This window comes from Pteropus alecto, unplaced genomic scaffold (genome assembly GCF_000325575.1).
Source record: "Pteropus alecto unplaced genomic scaffold, ASM32557v1 scaffold288, whole genome shotgun sequence".
Taxonomy (NCBI): domain Eukaryota; kingdom Metazoa; phylum Chordata; class Mammalia; order Chiroptera; family Pteropodidae; genus Pteropus; species Pteropus alecto.
In genome coordinates this window covers 1,257,835-1,273,414 of record NW_006442124.1, presented here as the reverse complement: position 1 = coordinate 1,273,414, position 15,580 = coordinate 1,257,835, and the positions used below count along the sequence as shown (strand labels likewise).

Genomic DNA, 15,580 nt, shown 5'->3' with positions numbered 1-15,580 from the left:
TCTGCCAAAGCTCAGGTAAAAAGAAATAGACAGTCTAAACAGGCCTACATCTATTAAAGAAATTAAATCTATAATTAATAACCTTCTTAAACAGAAAGCACAAGGTCTGGACAGGTTCACTGGTGAATTCTATCAAACATTTAAGGAAAAAATTATACCAATTCTCTATCCTGGAGGATAGTAGCAGAGGTAATACTTCCTAACTCATTCTATGAGGCCAGTATTATCCTAATACCAAAATCAGACATCACAAGAAAACTACAGACCAATATCTGTCATGAACATAGATGTAACCATTATCAAGAAAATATTAGCTAATCAAGTCCAATAATGTATAAAAAGAATTACACATGATCAAGTAGGATTTATCCTAGGCATGCAAAGCTGGTTCAACATACAAAAATCAATTAATGTTACCATCACATTAACAGGCTGAAAAAAGATAAATCACATGATCATATCAATAGATGCAGAAAAAGCATTTGACAAAATCCAACTCCCATTCATAAAAAAAAAAAAATCCTCAGGCAATTAGGAATAGTGGGGAAATTCCTCAAATTGATAATGCATATGTACGAAACCCCTACAACTAATATCCTACTTCACAGTGAGAAACTTGAAGCTTTTTCATTCAAATCAGGAACAAGCCAAAGATGTCCCCTCTCACTACTCCTTTTCAACATCAAACTAGAAATCATCGCTAATGCAATTAAACAATAAAAGGAAATGAAAGGGATACAGATTAGAAAGGAAGAAATAAAACTGTCTTTGTTCATTGATGACATGATCGTCTATGTAGAGAATCTGAAGGAATAGACCAAAGCAGGTAAAAACACTCAGGGAATTAAGAATAGCAAGGTTGTTGGATATAAGATTAATCCAGAAAAGTCAATTGACTTCCTGCACACCAGAAATTAACAAGTAGAATTTGAAATTAAAAGCACAATTCTATCTACATTAGCACCCCAAAAAATGAAATACGTAGGTATAAATCTAACAAAATGTGTATAAGATCTATGTGAGGAAAACTGTAAAATGTTGATGAACAAAATTAAAGAACTAAATAAATGGAGAGATGTCCTATGTTCACAGTAAAAAGACTCAGTATTGTCCAAGATGTCACTTCTTCCAAACTTGACCTGCAGATTCAATGCAGTCCCAATCAAAATCTGAGCAAGTTATTTTGTGGATATCAATAAGCTGATTCTAAAGTTTATATGGAGAGGAAAAAGACCCAGAACAGCCAACACAACACTGAAGAAGACGAACAAGGTTGGAAGACTGAAACTACTTGACTTCGAGACTTACTATAAAGCTACAGTAACCAAGACAGTGTGGTATCAGCAAAATAATACACATGCATAGATCAATGGAACATAATAGAGAGCCCACAAATAGATGCATAGAAGTATAGTCAACTGATCTTTGACAAAGGAGCAAAGACAATAAAATGGAAGAAAGATAACGCTGTTGGAGAAAGTGGGTATCTACATGCAATAAACTGAATCTAGATACAGACCTATACCCTCCACAAAAATTTATTAGACCTTAATACAAGAGCTAAAATGATAAAACATATAAGAAAACTGAAAGTCTTTTAAATCTTGGTTTAGGCAAAGATTTCTTGGGACACAAAAACTAATGTATGTGAATGTTTACAGCAGCTATATTAATAATCACCTAAAATTGGAAATAACCTGAACATCATCATCCAGTGAATAAATTGTGTCTATACAATTGAAAACTATTCAACAATAAAACTATCGATATAGACAACATGGATGAATTCCAAGGCATTATGCTAAGTGATGGAAGTCAAACACAAATGATTCCCACTATATGATTCCCACTATATGACATTCTGGAAAAGGCAAAACGATGGAGACAGTAAAAAGTTCAGTGGTTGCCAGATACTGAGATAGAGAGGAGGTATGAATAGACAGAGCACAGAGGATTTTTAGGGCAGTGAAATTATATAATATTGCAATAATGTATACATGTCATTACCCATTTGATCAAACCCATAGAATATACAATGCCAATAGTGAGCCCTAAGATAAAATATAGACTTGGGGTAATTATGAATGTATCAATGTAGGTTCATCAATTGTAACAAATGTACCACTCTAGTTTGGGATGTTGATAATGGTGGAGACGTGTATGTGCAGTGACAGTGGGTATTTCAGAAATCTCTGTATCTTTCTCTCAATTTTGCTATGAACCTAAAACTACTCTGAAAAATAAGTCTTAGAATAATAATAAAAAAAAAGAGACAGCTTAGCAGACTTGATTTTAAAAAATCATCTAACTATATGCTGTCTGTAAGATGCTCACTTCAAATATTTATACAGGAATGTTGAAAGTAAACAAATGAAAAAATATACACATGTAAATATTAATCCAAAGAATGAAAGAGTGGCTGTGTTAATATCAGATGAAGTAGATTTTAGAATAAAAAATTTACTGGCAACATTACAAAATGATAAAAGGGTCACTCTACCAAGAGTATATAGCAATACTAAGTGTGTATGTACCTGACAACATAGCTATAAAATATGTGAAGCAAAAATTGTTATACTAGATTTACAAATTGGAAGACTCAACATAATAAAGATATTAATACTCCCCAAATTGATTAATAGGTAATTCTATCATCTAAGAAATATTTTTTATAGATCTAGACAAGACTATTCTAAAATTTATATTGAAAGGCAAAAGATCTAGAATAGCTAAAATAATTTTGAAAACGAAGAACCTAGTGGGAGGAATCATTCAACCCAACTTCAAGACATATAGCTAAAGATGGTATGGCATTGGCAGAGGGATAGACACACAGGTCAATGGAACAGAATACATAATCCAAAAATAGTCCCAGACAAGACTGAATGACTACTCTTGACAGTGGTGCAAAAATAATTCAATAGAGGAAAGATCGTCTTTTCAACAAATAGTGCTAGAACAAGGAGACATACATTAGAAAAATACTAAATTGTACACTTTATACAAAGAGTAGCTCAAAATGGATCATAGATTTAAATGTAAAACATAAAACTATAAAACTTTTGGGAAAAAAAAAACAGGAGGAAGTCTTCAGGACCCGAGGTTGGGAAACAGTCCTCAAACATGACACCAAAAATATGATCCATAAGAGAAAAACTCCATAAATTGAACTTCATCAAAATTTACTACATGAAAGGCCTTAAGATTATAAAAAATCAAGCTACCAACTGGAAGAAAATATTTGGAAACCACATATTCAGTAAATGACTCATAGCTAAAATACATTCAGAACTCACAGTAATAAAATTCAATTAGAAAATATGTTGATAATTATTGAAGCTGGGTGATGGCAAGACATGGATTTATTATACTCTTTTGTCCATGCCTGTCTATGTTTGAAAATTTCTATAATAAAATAGTTTTTAAAAATAAAAAGGAGGGAAAAAATAGAATCTAGGACTAACATTTTAAAGTATGTACCAGCCTGAACATAAGATTTCTTTTTTTTTATTTTGCTGTGTCACAGGTGCTGTCCATTTGGTAGATTTCTTTACTGGTTGTTAAATAATTTTAAAAGGACCATGCCAGAATCAGACAAATTTTCACCTAATCTCCTTGCTGTAATCATTTGGAATATAGCAAACCTCCTCACTGGGTTCCCAGGTTCCACCTTTTCCTTTCCAGTGTTAACAACACAACAACTGGAGAGATTCTTTTACAAAATAAACCAGGTCAAAGTCCTCCATTGGTCCCCATCTCTTCTCACTCAGAGTATAAGCCAGGGTCCTCACACTGGCCCAACTTCTCCCAGTACCCTCCAGCTCTCTGACCAACCCTTCAACTCTCCCCTCACCCACTCTTCTGTTGTGTAGACTTCATTTCTATTCTTTGCACACATCAGGTATGCCTGGCCTCTGGGCCTTTGCATATGATGTTCCCTCTATCTGGAACACTCTTGTTCCAGACATCACATGGCTCACTCTCTCACTTTCTACAGGTCTGCACTCAAATGTTACTTTCTCAGAGGCATGCTTTCTTTTGACCACATTGTAGAGTTTGTTTCACACCCAACCCTGCCACTACAGGCTCCTTAGTCTGTATAATGATTCATTTTTTTCCAGAGCACTTACATAGTACAATCTTCCAACGTACTATGTAATTGACTTATTTATGTTGTTTTGTCTTTCTTCCTCACTAAAACGTCAGTCTCATGAGGGCAGGGATAGCCATCTGTCTTGTTCTCTGCTCTTCCCCAGAACCTAGAACAGTGTCTGGCACAGAGTACGTACTCAATAAGTATTTGTTGAATAAATTTTAATTGGTATTACAAAATAAATAGTGGTAAATCTTGGCCAGTACAGATGGTAATATTAACTGTCTTGTACTAGGATGATGGTGAACATGATAATAACAGTGAACATTATTTATGAAGCCCTAACTTTTTGCTAGAAACATTGCCAAATGCTCGATGTGACTGCCACACACACACACACACACACACACACACACACACACACACACACACACATTCAGAGAGCAGGAAGCATTTCATGAGGGAGAAGCTATGTTGAATTCATGAGCCCTGATGATGACTTATTTCAGTATTCTAAATTGTATACTGTCATAAAAATAGCTGACATTTATTGAATACCAACTACATGGCAACCACTCTGCTAAGCCTTTGTATTATTATCTCTTTTCATTTTAACAACTGTGTGAGGTTGTTACTATGCTGATCTTCCTCTCACGAATGAGTGCAGGGGATTCCGTGGAGATCAGGAAGCCAGAACCAGGAAGTGGTGACCCTAGGTAGTGAACACAGATGCACTGACTGGAACCCCAGCTCAGAACCCCCATGGAACCCTTACCACAAGCCAGACCCTGTGCTAAACACACTCTGTACAGCATCCATCTAGTCCTCAAAAAAGGGATCAGGGAACAGTGACAATTTAGCTGGACAGCAGAGCCCCATTCAATCTAGGGCTAGCCAACTCAAAACACATCACCTTCTCTATGAGGCCTCCTTGGTCACCCTGTTTAATACTGAGATCCCCTCCACATGCACTCCATCCCCTTTTATTTCTCCAAGTTCTCAACCAAGTTACTTTGTTTACTTTCTGCCTCCCCACTACAATGAAAGCTCCATGAGGGCATGAATTGAGGGCTGACTCTGAAGCATCCAGAACAGTGCCTAGCATGTAGCAAGCATTCAATAATTTTTTTTCATTGACTCTAGTTCATACTCTCTTCTAAGAAAAGGTCCAAAGCTTAGAGCAGAAGCAATAATATTTAAAGATAAGAGGCCTGTACCAGCTCTTTGCTCCTATTCAGTTTGAGTATTCTGCATGAAAAAGGTACAAGGAAACTAACCATTATTTATTCGCTTTTGGGCCCAGCATTGGAGCTGGGCACAGAGTGTAGGCAGTATGAATATAATTCCAAAGAAGAGCTTTGGCCCTGGGTCATAAATACTAGGAATAAATGTCTGGAATATCCCAGTGGAGGTGATTTTGTATCCACCACACCAGGACATGTAGTGATGTTTGGAGACATTTTTGATCATCGCAACTGAGGGATGCTACTGGCATCTAGTGGGTAGAGGCCAGGGATGCCACTAAAGATCCTACAAGGCACAAAACAATCCCACAACAAAGAATAATTTGGCCCAAAGTGTCAATACTGCCAAAGTTGAGAAACCCTGGTCCAGAGCACCAAGAAGTGCCCTATCATTAGAGGCTATTTCTCCCTCTGAGTGTGGCCGACATTTTTGCAGAAATCACCAGAAGCCTCTGTAGAGGCTGGAATCTGTCCTCTATGAAAGGAAGCCAAGCCACACTATTATAAATGACCATACAGTCTTGTTTACAGAGAGCATCCACCTTCATTATTGAAAGGGTATTATACAAACTGCCAAACAATCCTTGGATGTCCATGAATAAATCGTAGTAAACAATAATAACACTGTCTGAAAGAGTGATTTTTGATTTCAGCTTTGAAGTTGGGCCCTGGAACTGGAAAGCGTACTGTATCCTCGTGAGTTGCCATATTTGAAAGCTGAGCAAACCTCCCTATGAGTGGCACTCCAACCTGAATGAGAGGGAGCCCCCACAAGGGTCACAGAGGCAGAGCCAGCCAGAAGTCAGGGACTGCAGCCACCTGTAATATCATGCTGTGTCTATGGCCATGGCTGTGTGATCCCAAATATCTGAATGAATAGTAGGAAATTAAGTGCATGTTAAGGCATTTCTAAATATCTACTTGACATTTATGAAAAAAAAAAAAAAAGACTGAATTATATTTTCCATTCAATTTTGCAGTATGTATTTTTTTTCTACACTCCCAAAGCTGAGCAGAATAAAGTATTTAAGACTATTTGGTATGTTTAAGACAATGTCCAGATTCACTATATCTGAACATGAAAATAACTGGTAAACAAAACCCAGCTACACCAGGGTAGCAGGAGGCCATCTGGAAGCGGGAGGCCACCCCAACGAAATTAAATACCTATGATATGTTGATATGTCTCCTCCATTATTTAGGTATTAATATTAACTTTAAACTCAAATCTGAATTCATTTCTGTGCTTTTACAAACAGTCAGATAAAACAACATTCATTTTTATATTTGATCTTATGTCGCTTTGTATAGTAAAGCAAGATGTGTATGTGTGTTCACAATTATTTCCTAAGGACTTGGTACTCTAATGCTGTGCTCTTGGAGTAACTGTTCCAAGGGTTGGCTAATAGCAAAGGTATCATTTCCTCACTGCCCACTCCCTAAATTTCCCAGGGTGAGGTTTCACATACCCAGCATTCTGTGGTCTTGCCCCTGATAAAGATCACTGCTTTCCGACCTTGTCTCTTGGGAGAAGAGGAGGAGGAGGGAGCCTGGGCTAGAGATTGGTTCTGGGGAGGGCCCTCAGGCAACAGAATGTGCAGGAATGTGGAATGGGTTCCTGGAGGAGGCAGGGGATTGCCAGGGCCCTCTAGTCCATTATCAGAGGGTTACCCAATTAATTCCTTCCTTCCCCCTTCTCATTCTCATTCACTCTGCATTCGTCATTGGGGACCACTACCTCCTTCCCAAGACTCCCCGCTCCACCAGCCCCTTTGACAATACACCAGCCCCTTTGACAATACTCCAGCCTCAAATACAGGAGTATTTGAGAATGAAGCTTCTCAATGCTTCATTCTTTTACTTCTTTGTGGACTATCCTTGTTTCTCTCCTTCTCCCACTAAGTATTGTTATTTTACTGCCTCCTTTCCTATGATTTTTTTTCAAAAACCACCTCTGCAATGCCTTATCAGTATCTATTGGGCTAAAGGAAAATTAGTTTTGCACATCGAGCTACTTGAATTATTTCAAACTGGTTTTCCATCATCAATCCAAATTTATGATATCAAAATCCAAACTAAATTTTCATCCTCCACTTCAAAATATGTCCCCTCCTCTTCATCATCATGTCTCTGCCCCCTTACTGAATTTCCTAAGTTGAAATCATTCACAGTTCAGCACCATTTGGCAAGCATGTTGGTCTACAGCACAGCAACAATGAAGACAATCTATTCAGAATGATTAACACATATTATAAAAATTGCTACACATGTATAATTATTTTTAATGTGGATGTTGCATCTAACATTTCAAATTTAAAAAACCATTAGGTAAAAACATAAAGAAATGTGTGCTATCTTAAATATAGAAAAGTGAGATACACATTTGTATTTATAATGAATAAAACTATTTACAATATGTATATAAAAAGGACTGGAAAGAAATACTCTAAAATAATATTTATTGTTTAGGGAGAAGTGAGTATATTACCTTTTATTGTATATTGTATAAACTGAGTTACATGTTCTTCAAAAGAAAATTTCTTCAACATCCTAGATTCTTCTAGCTTTCTTTTGTTTGCCTATCAAATTTTATGCATTAACTCTTTAAATATCACTGACATTTATTATTCTCTTTTCATCTTTGCTGTCCTACCCTCGTTCAAGTCCCGATGACTTATAGGCAGAATTATGATGCTAGTGGCCAGAGGAGGAGCTTCGGGCTGGTCCTCTCAACACTGTCCCAGTCTTTCTTCCTTCTGCTGCTTCACTACAGTGGCTAGAAAACCAGCAACTCCAAGTCCCCGCCTAACAGATACTATGTGATACAATTCTGATGAAGAAAGCAGTGTTAGAAATCTACTGAAGAATTCTAGGGACACTTCTGCTCTTCTGAAGATGGAAGAACAGGATGTTGACTGTCCACCTGCCAAGGATGGTGGAAGTAAATGTTGAAAGGCACTGGGGCCTAACAGCATCACTAGGGCAGCTGCCTCTGAACTTATTGTAGGAGAAAAATATCCCTTATTTTGTAGCTACTGTCTGTTTTCTGTTAGTTACAGCCTAAGGTGTTGCTGACCAATAATATGTTGCCTAGTTGCCTTCCTGATTTTAGTCTTACGTCATTTACTTCACCCTACATTTATGTTATAATGGTGATGGGGGAAAAAAGACCAGAATAGAATACTAAATACATAAACACTGACAATAAAAGCAAAGGACAGCTGACATGTGAAAACAATGTTGAAGACCTAAAAACTACAAAAAATATGAGTAATATATTTTAAGAGTAATCTAGATCCATTTAGTAAAGTTTAAAAAATTCCTACATATACTGGTTGTTACGTAGGGCGTTACCACAGTACAGTCATGAAGACTTCCAATACTCTTATGTAGAAACAGTCATTATATAAAAATATATTCAGCCTACAGTGGATACAATGGTGAACCAAGCATTAAAGACTTCATTGTAGGAGTTGAGAGTTGAATTGGAAAGAAAATACACACACAAAACAATCACGGAATAATTAACATCTGTGCTATGAATTATCAAATTAAAGCATGTGTTTATAAAGGAGAGCCCAGTCTAGTCCAAGTATTAGTGGGTTAGGGAGCCAGCAAAGAAGGCTTCCTTAGAAAACTGAAGTTTGAACTTGCTGGGAAGATAGACCTGCTTTGTTAGCGAAATGATGGGAGGAAGGGTTGAAAAGAGAAATAGTATTTGGGGATGAGGGATGGCACAAATAAAGGCCTAGGGCCTAGAGGACAAATACTGATTCTGAGGAACTCAAAGAAGCTCATGGTGGCTGGCCTGTGTGTGAGTGTTTTTCCAGCTCGTTAAGAGAATAGGAAATCATGTTTGACATAGTCTGCTTAGAAAGAAAGCCAAGTACAAAATTTAGTTTTGAAAATTTTTCCACTTGGAAAAAATTAAATTGAAATAGTTAACTGCTGAAAATATTACCTGTAATTTTAGTTTTGTCATTCTGTACCAATAGTTAAACATCTACTAAGTACCAGCCACTATATTAAGTTCTGGGGATGTAAATATGAGTATGTAACATTCTGTGTATATAGGGAGTTGCAATAGACAATGAAGGTAAACAAACAATTATAGTGAAGTATAATGAGCATTTTGATGGAGGTATGGTCACAGGCTAGGGGGACATCAAAAATAAATGATTAGTTTGCTCAGGGATTGAATTATCTTGGAAATTAATCTATGTCTAGCACATGATTATCAAGTGATACTAAATAAATGAACTGTGACTGAGTTTAAGCATGAAACGAACCAGAAAAGCTAAATTGTGACAGACATCAAAAGGTATGGAGTTGTTTAATGGACTTCGAAGTATACAATCCTACCTCAAAAAACAATCTGAGAATTAGATTACCCCTCCAGGCTTGGGCAACCATTGAAATAACTGGATTTCAGCATAACAGAATTTTTGATAATATATTTGAGATTTTAAAAATTAAGGAAACACTGAATTAGACCTGACTGTATACACAGGTCAGGATCAGATAGAAAGGTAGAATAAACCAACAATATATATTTAACTTATTTTTTCATTGAAAGTCAACTAAATGACTTATACTTAAAAAAATTTAAGCATTAAAATTAGCCTTTTCATTCACTGCATTTTATAAAGTTATCAATAAACAAAATCTAAAGACTTGAACTTTTGCATTAGTTCTGGTAATGACCCCGTGTGACAACGGGATCATGTGGTTTCTCTGTGTCTAAGTCTCAGTCTCCATATTATGAAATAGAATAATTTTATCAGTAGCATCCAATGATTCTAAAACAGTCTTTCCATAAAAGTCATATACCACTATTATTTTCACCAATTTCAATATTGGCTAACTGTAACTGTAAAAACTCAGAAGAATGTAAACCATCTTTCCAATAATTTGCCAGGCCAGCCAGGATAGATCAAATTTTATAAGCAATACTTTAAATTTACCCAAAATAAACTGGCAAATGTATCACGCCTGATAATTATGAAGCTGCATGAAGCTACAGAGTGGCTACAGAGTCTAGTGAAGACGGTGTGGCCCCCTTGACTGGGAAACACACACTTTCAATTCAGGTAGAATCCTTTTGATGAAATCTATGCCCTTCTCTTGGATAAAGAAAATGATTTAAAAAAAAAAATCACACAAATATAATGTCAGATAACACTGTACAATATCATGAAGATAAATGGAATGTGTATGTTCTATCTGTGCTGTAGGACATACCTCTTCCATCTCAGTAATTTTTACTTAAGGTGTTTGATAAAGTTGCGTAAAGTGGATGAGCTACAATATGTGTGCCAAAGAGGAGTTTGATAATTTTATTAAAAATTGGAATAAGGTTTTGTCATTAGATCCAAAAAATGACACAGTAATTATTGCAGTGCTACATAATAATTCTAAGTATAATTACAGTATAATTTTTCTGACATGCATTTACTATCCATCTCCCTCATAATTATTATGCATAGATAATGTTACCTTGTTTTTCAAGTTTTCTACTATCTCCTTGAGGTTCAGACTTTTCAAATATGTAGATGAATTTTAAAATATATGGGGCCTCTAATACCTGCCTCATCGTAGGACCTCAGCATATGAATATCAACAACAATACTAACATTTATGCAAATAACTAAAGTGCTAGAAAACCAACTGTATACTACATTTTAGTTCATTTACTAAAAGTAAGAACATTGGGGAAAGGTTACCTTTTTTGTAACTTTTTGTAATATAAAATGGTTTATTGTACTCTTTCCTATGCCATCTCTTCTCTTAGCAGCGAGAAAGTCCACAGCATACATAAAACAAGAGGTTTTGAAAAATGTAAATGAGATGTCTCACTCAGGTTTTAATGGGGAAAAAGCAGCTAAACTGCACATATTTTCAAGACTAACAGTCACAGTCCTTTTGACTGTGTGTAACAAGCCGCCCCAGTGGAGGACAAGCACAGCTACAGATCAGCTCACCTCTTTTCCTGTCCAGACCCCACATCACTCCATAAAATGTTGTACTAATGATGTGACATAAGCAAATATTACATCCTTTGACAAACTAAAAATAAAATTATAATGTATGGAAATATATGTTTTTACAGAAAGATGAGAAAAATGGATGAATGATAGAAGTTCTATTGTGGTTAATTTTATGTGTCAGCTTGGTTAGACCATAGTGCCCAGTTGTTTGGCCAAACACTCATTTAAATGTTGTTTTAAAGGTACTTGATAGATGTGGTTATCATTTAAAATCAGTAGACTATATGTAAAGCAGATTATCCTCCGTAATGGGGGTGGGCCTCATCCAATCAGTTAAAGGTTTTAAGAACAAAGACTGGTTTTCTGAAGGAGGAGTGATTCTCAAAACTGCGACACAGAAATTCTACCAGAGTTTCCGTTCTTCAGACCCAAGACTGTAATATCAACTCTTATCTGAATCTCCAGCATGCAGGCTGGCCCTAAGATTTCAACCATGCCAGCCAGCCTCCACAATCACACAAACCAATTCCTTAAAATCTCTCCCTCAACATCTGTCTCCTATATTGATTCTATGGAGAATCCTGACTAATATAAGTTCATTCAAAGCATTAAATATATTAGGTATTTTCTGAAAAACAAATATTTTGGAGCTCTGTTTATGACATTAGCAAATTCTATACTAACCCTTGGTTTTAAGATTAGGATAAGCGCTCTTTATGAAAAACTTCATGAAACCAGCTCAGAGTAAAGTTAACATACCAAGTTTATGTACTTTCTATAAAACTAAATTTATATACTATATATTATGTGCTTTCTATAGAAACTAAGATTTATGTTCCTTCTGTAGAAAAAAAAACAGTAGGAAAACACAAAAGAAACTAATAACTGACTATCTTCCTTCTATGGGATATCACACATAACAGAGTTCAGTCACTTTGTAGGAATTCAGTAGCATAATCCTATGTGTAACAACTGCAAAAAATTATTTTAAAAGGAGGGCGTATATTACAATATTTTCAATTGTCAGACTAGTTGTAGGTTAGTTAAATCCTTAAGAAGCAGATCCTGTTAATGAATATCATGATTTCCATATCAGAAAATGCGCTTTTAAAAAATTATCTTTATAAGTAACAAGCAAATTATAATGGCTTTACTTTTAAAGTTATATTCTATTAGGATGATAAATGGTGTGTTAAAAATGATATCCTATTCTTTTGCATAAAACAGAAAAAAATGTTGAAACTATAGGACATTCTGAGGATAGCAGTACTTACTAACTGCAGAGTCGTAGGAGGTAGAATTGTGCTCGCCCCTCATGAAGGGATATGGCGACAGGTAAGCATGCATGCAGTTCTTGGACAGTGGCTGATTGGCTAGGAAGAAAACCAAAACAGTGGTATTTGTTATTGAGAAGCTGAGCAAAGACTTGTGCTAAGAGAAATATGGAGTCTGGGGGTACACAAGATAAAGAAAACTGCAGATTAGATCAAGAAATTCAGAGAATTGTTGACTGAGAAGGGAAGACTTTCTAAAGATCTCACATTGAGAAGAACCTGGAAAGTGGATTTAACCAAAACATCCAGTTCATGACATAATACAGTGCAGAGAATGCCTGTATTATCTATCACCTTAAAAGTGAAGGCACCACATTTCATTTCTTCAGTTCCTAATACAATACCATATTCTTCAGTTCCTAATACAATGCCTAGCACACAGTAAGTATTCAAAAAATTATTGTTTTTAAACTCTAATAAACTTAAATTTAACCTTGATGAGTTCCAATTATATAAAATTTCTTCTACATCCTATTTTTAGAGAAAAGATGGAAACGATAGATAATACAAGTTAATAATTCAAACACATTTTCAGCATTTGAAGAGACCACAAGAAGAGAACTTTTATATTGTTTGAAAACTTGAAAATTTTAATTATGGATATTTTAAGGAGGAATAAAATATTCTTTCTTTCTCTAAATCCTTGGCGAAATCTTCCTCTTGTATGGCCAGATTTATCCACTTTATCAAAGTCTAAATAATTTTTATTGACACATTGCATGTTCATTTTCCTCTCTGAAATGACTATTAGATAGTCTACCAATTATGCTTCTCAAAATGTCATTTCACTGTTACTTTGTTCCTTTTACATATGCCAACTTGCCATCAGCTTGCTTAAGTCTTCCATGACCTCTTATTTTTATTATACATTCCATAATCTTGACTTTCATGCAAATATCATATTTTGATTTATTACACGAGTATTTCCACTCACGATAAGCTTTAGGGTAATAAACAGTACTTTTATTCATTGGCTGAAATAAGATAAAGGCTAGCTATCTTCAATGAGCTGATTTTCAAAGATTAGTACAATACAATGAATATGGTTGAAAGAATGCATCATATTTTTAAGATGCTATTCCACTTCAAAAAAGAACTTTAAAGTTTCTATGAGAGAATGAAAACATCAAAAGCAAGGCATGTCTTGATATTGCCCACAAACCTGGTTGAATCCCAAACAGAGCAAGCTTTCATCTGTCACAGCTGACAATTAAGTTTTATTATAAAAATATTTTTTAATGCTGAAGCCATGAATATGAAATAATACATCTCTAACTCTGGATTTTCTAAAAAAATAAAAATGTTTATTTGTAATATAGCCACAACGGGTACTCAAAAACAATACCAAAAATAATATCACGTGTTAGGGTTAGTGTGTTTTAAATATGTGCAAGGAAATACTAAATAATTCAGTTTAACCATAAATATCCAGACTCCTATTTATAGGTTAAAATAAAATAATTATTGTTATGGCCATTTTTACTAACTGAAAAGGAGTCACTTCATGAAACTTTCAATGACACCCTATTGAGATTCTATTTTGTAAAGGACGTATACTAAATAAGAAGCTGCTGACTTTTATTTTAAAGGCAAAGGAGAAAATAAAGTTAAATTGTACTTACTGTACCAGAACTTCCAGATACTGGAATCATTCTCTTCCACAATCCCATTAAACCAACATCTCCAGAAGAATCCTTCATGGTGGAAAGTGACATTCTCTATCTGCACAGAACACAAATGAAATAACTTGCCATCAACACAAGGAACACAATCTAAATTGCTATGACCAGGAAATTTTTTAAGCAATGCATTTTATCCAGTAATAATGATCAGTAGCTTTTCACATATCTCTTCTATGAAGAAATAGATATTCCACTGCTATGCTCTGATTTCAAGAGGATATACAAGGCTTTCCACACCACTACCAAATACATCAATATTTTGAAAAAGAAACGCACATTCTGTTCACCTGAACACTTCCCCACTTCAGTCACAAGAAGCCAATAATCCGATCCAAAAGCCACCAAAAAAAGTAAAACCCCCAAAGCACCAAAGAGAGCCCCAAAGAAGATGGTGACATTTAGTCTCATTTTCAATCCAATGGTTTCCCTTTAAATAAGAAATGTTAAAATGGCAGACACCTAGCTTCTCAATAACAATAACAACAAAAAGAATAGAGTTTTGAGTAGGCAGAATCTTCTTGAGAAGCCTCTCCTAGTTTCTGTTTTGGTGGCTTCTCACTCACAACCAGCTGGTAGATTGTATTCCCTTTGCTCACCCCTGGAGGGACTCCAGCCCAGCAGCTGAGAATGGCCATCTATTTTAGGAAACTGATTGAGGAGCTGTCTCTCTCCCAAGGGGATCAAAAAATAGCTGACCTTCCCCTGACTGTAGAGAGGAGTGTCAGAAACTGGCTAGGATGATCATCATCCATAGAAGTGGAGAGAAGATGAAATGGTATAAAATCATTCACAGTATCGGCTCAAAATCTTAAGTGTCTGAAAAAGCTCCTTTTGGTCTAGAATGGCCATTATAACCCCAAAGACACTTAAACCTCTCTTTGAAGACATAAAAATCACAGCCATAGAGAACCACAAAGACTTCTCTTGAATACAACTGAAGTTGTAACTAATTCTTAACTCCTTTTGAATGTGTATGGGATAGAAAATAATTTGTGGGTGAAACGGTCTAACACAACACTGAATATAGTTCAGGTTTATAACTTAGATATTCATATGTGTACTTAAAAGATCAAGAATATGGTAACATAAACTACTTAAAGTATTGAAAAGTACTTTTATGCAGTACATACTATTGACATAAAAACAGCACTCTCTACAGTAGTTCCCAGATATTATACAAGTTATTCCAAATAATCATCACAAAAGTAGACTGATGAAGAGAAGTCTAAAAAAATATATA

General features: G+C 35.4%; 1 protein-coding gene across 1 annotated transcript in view; it reads right to left on the bottom strand.

The window, feature by feature from the left end:
• TMEM182 (transmembrane protein 182) overlaps window positions 1-14,919 on the bottom strand; it is a 52,205-nt gene extending 37,286 nt beyond the window's left edge. The window contains exons 1-3 of the mRNA XM_006920790.3: window positions 14,617-14,919; window positions 14,281-14,380; window positions 12,599-12,697 (exon numbers count right to left, since the gene is read on the bottom strand). Coding sequence (XP_006920852.1) covers window positions 12,599-12,697; window positions 14,281-14,380; window positions 14,617-14,748 — 331 coding nt within the window. The 5' untranslated portion in view covers window positions 14,749-14,919. The remainder of the gene's footprint in view (window positions 1-12,598; window positions 12,698-14,280; window positions 14,381-14,616) is intronic.
• Window positions 14,920-15,580: the final 661 nt, after the last annotated feature.